This window comes from Myotis lucifugus, unplaced genomic scaffold (genome assembly GCF_000147115.1).
Source record: "Myotis lucifugus unplaced genomic scaffold, Myoluc2.0 scaffold_4, whole genome shotgun sequence".
Taxonomy (NCBI): domain Eukaryota; kingdom Metazoa; phylum Chordata; class Mammalia; order Chiroptera; family Vespertilionidae; genus Myotis; species Myotis lucifugus.
In genome coordinates, this window is record NW_005871052.1 from 14,972,185 (window position 1) to 14,975,429 (window position 3,245).

The window sequence follows — 3,245 nt, forward strand, 5'->3', positions numbered from 1 at the left end:
ATAGATTTTTCTTTGATAGTATCTCGATACACAAAACCACAACCATAAAGGGAAGGGTTTTTCATCAACTTATTCCAATTTATTTTCTTTATGGTGTTACACAAAGAGCAGAAAAGGCCTCTTCCTCCACATTGCAACAAAACAGATAGCAGTACACATACAGTGACTCTCACCCGAAACACAGAGGCGGGGGAAGGGGGACAACTGAATCATAGCCAGGTGAGGGAGGAAGGAACAGGGGACTACTAGGAATCCAGCTTGGAGACTCAGTCATAGAAACTAGTGCAAGAAAGTCCTACTCATGAAGCACAGTGTAGAAAATGGCGTAAGAAAGCTGTCCAGCTCTGCTGCCTGTGATGGAGGGCAGGGCAGCTTGAGGAGTAGTGTAAGATCTGGGTGGTGGGGTGGATAGGGACAATCAAATGACTTTGAGGTGGAGTGAGGTGCCCCTTTCCCCTGCCACCGGGCAAGGCCCTGGGCTGGTCTGAGCCAGGGGTCTCCTGGGCACTTGGTGAGGGGGAAGAGAGGATGGGAGTCTCCAAGGATCCATTCCCTAGGGCCCTTAGGTCCCCCTTTACTTCCCAGTCCCCTTTTCCCCTCCTGAGGATGCAGGAGTTAGAAGGCAGTACCTAGGGTCTCTCATGTCTACATAAGCATCTCTGGAAAGGAGCCAGCACCTCTTTCCCTCCCCAGCTGAAAAGAGCACTCTAGGGATGGGGTATGTGGCTAGGCCCAAAGTGCTGAGGGCCAAACAGGGGAGTGTGTGGGCAGGGCATATGGGTGGGGGAAGGGGGCATGCTGTGAGAAATGAGAAAACTGGCAGGGAAGGACTCCCCAGTCTCATGAAGTCTATTTGGGACACAGCTGAGGCCCTTGAATGATTCCTTCTCTACAAGGGAAGTCTCCCATTTATCCCCCAGCCAATCAATTTCAGCTGTCCCCTCTCGATTCCCTTCTTGGTTTTACCTAATGTAAAGAGCGGCTACCCATCCCCTTAATTCACTGGCATCACATCCTAGGACACAGGTTCTTCTGGCACCAAAGCCGCTTGGCCTGTTCCAGAACAGTTCTGGCTTCCTATTGGCTTTGAGATGTCCAGGCAATGTGGTCTCCCACTCCCAAGAGATCAGCACAAGGCTAATGGCTCCCAAAGGGCTCTTGATGACTCTTCTCTCACTCAGCCCTCTAACCTGGCTAAATAGTTCAAGTCTGTCAGCCAACAGATGACAGCACATTCTCTTTATTCAGTGGGTCCTTTCTGCCAGTTTCTGGATGTTCTCCAGCAAGGAGCAAGGGTGGCTGGATCAGTGGACCAGGTACAGGGTGAGAAGGAGTCTGGTTGTTTCACTATTGGAATAGTGTATCATGGGGTCAGAGATGGGAAGAGATGAATACTCTTTGGTAGGCTGGGGATGGGGACAGGGTAGGGATGGGGGGTGGGGGCTCATCTCTGGAAAGCCCTGGGGCAATGCCACCAGATTCTCCTTCATGGAGGTCTGGGCTAGGGCAAGATGGGGGAGTATGGGGATCCAGGCCAGGCCTGACCCACTTGGGCTTAAGTCCCTCCTCCCCATGGAGATCAGAAATGGAAATGTCTTTGTCCTCAAGGCTAAGATCTCCAGGGCAAGAGCGGCCCTTGGGAGTATGTGCACCTTCTGTAAGATATGGCCCTCCAGACAGCGGCAGTCTGACCATATGACCTCAGCCTTCTGTTTCAAGGCCCAGCAACCCATTTCCTGCACTTTCCCCCCACAGGGCTCCTTATACATCACTTTTTGATTTGGGGAGCTGTCTTTGAGCCTGCCTCAACACTGATCATCCACCTCCCCAAAGCCTGGTAGCAATAACCCATTTAGCCATCTCTCTAAGCCAGTGGTTCTCAACCTTCTGGCCCTTTAAATACAGTTCTTCATGTTGTGACCCAACCATAAAATTATTTTCGTTGCTACTTCATAACTGTAATGTTGCTACTGTTATGAATCGTAATATAAATATCTGATATGCAGGATGGTCTTAGGCGACCCCTGTGAAAGGGTTGTTCGACCGCCAAAGGGGTCACGACCCACAGGTTGAAAACCGCTGCTCTAAGCCCTCTGCCTACAATTCTCCTCTCCCTCTTTCCTATCTCCACTCTCTCACCACTCATTCTGCATCCCATTCCTACCCCTCATTGCCTAGGGTGGTGGGGCAGTTAACTGGAGTCCTGACCCAGCTGTGACTGTGCGCACCTCATCTCCCAGCCTGGCACTTCCCTACTGTGGTCTCATGTGGGCCAAGGTGAACTGGAGGAGGGCCACTGCACCGTCCGTGTTGGGGTATGGGCAGAAGGGAATTAAGGATCTTGGCAACAAAAGGAATATGAAGGGGGGAAAGAGCTGCTCCCTTCTGGGCCCCCCAACATTCCCTGCAGGGCCAATGCTGGGATAGCAGCCTCCTTCCCTGGGGTGAGGGTCCTCAGCAGGGGTGGACAATGCCAGCCCCCACTCTCCCCCTTTTTGTTTGCTAAGCCCCATAAATGGGGGCCTAGGATGGGGCGCCTGCTGCTCCTGCCTTCTCCTGGATGAGTTTGCAGCTCCCTGGGGCCCTCTGGCCGTTCTGCTGGGGCTGCTTTTGGAGTGGGAGTAGGCTGGGGACCATGTGTAGTCCCTCATTTCCCCCCGCCCCCCACCTGGTCCTATATCTCCCATGGGAGGAGCCCCCCCTCCCCCTGCCCCTGGGGGAGCTGGAACTGATGTCAGTGTGTGGTGGAGGTCTGTCTTCCCTCCCTGCTGTCACTCTTCCAGAGTCAGGCCCTCATCTAGGGCAGGCAGTGCCTCCAGCCCCAGTCCCCCACCACTCTGGTTGCTGGAGAAGGACACCATGGTATGGAGGAGCATGAGAACAAGGACATAGAGCCGGATCCTGCTGGGGCTGAGGCGGGAGCCCCCAGAGACCGGCAGCAGGGAGGGCTTGTGGCTGATACGGCCTGGGGGGTCATAGCGGGGATGGTAGTGGCGGTACTGTTTGTGGTAGTGGTGGAAATAGGAGTGGTGGAATTGCTGGTGGTGGGTTTTGGGGGCCTCAGACTCCTTGAACTTCTTCTTTCCCGACTCAACAGGAGACCACTGCACGTCACAGCACTTGCTTTCCAGCTGCTTTGGCGAAGTATCCAGCAACCCTGCCCAATGGATAAGAAAGGTGTGTGGGTGCTCAGGGGCTAAGCTAGGCCTTTCCTAGAGATGAGCTTCAAGCTGGACTGACTGCTC

General features: G+C 53.8%; 1 protein-coding gene across 1 annotated transcript in view; it reads right to left on the bottom strand.

Annotated features, from left to right (window-relative positions):
* Nucleotides 1–1,995: 1,995 nt before the first annotated feature.
* FAM155B (family with sequence similarity 155 member B) overlaps nt 1,996–3,245 on the bottom strand; it is a 26,606-nt gene continuing 25,356 nt past the window's right edge. Inside the window, 1 exon segment of the mRNA XM_014466612.2 lies at nt 1,996–3,157. Within this exon segment, the coding sequence (XP_014322098.1) occupies nt 2,772–3,157 (386 nt within the window). The 3' untranslated portion in view covers nt 1,996–2,771.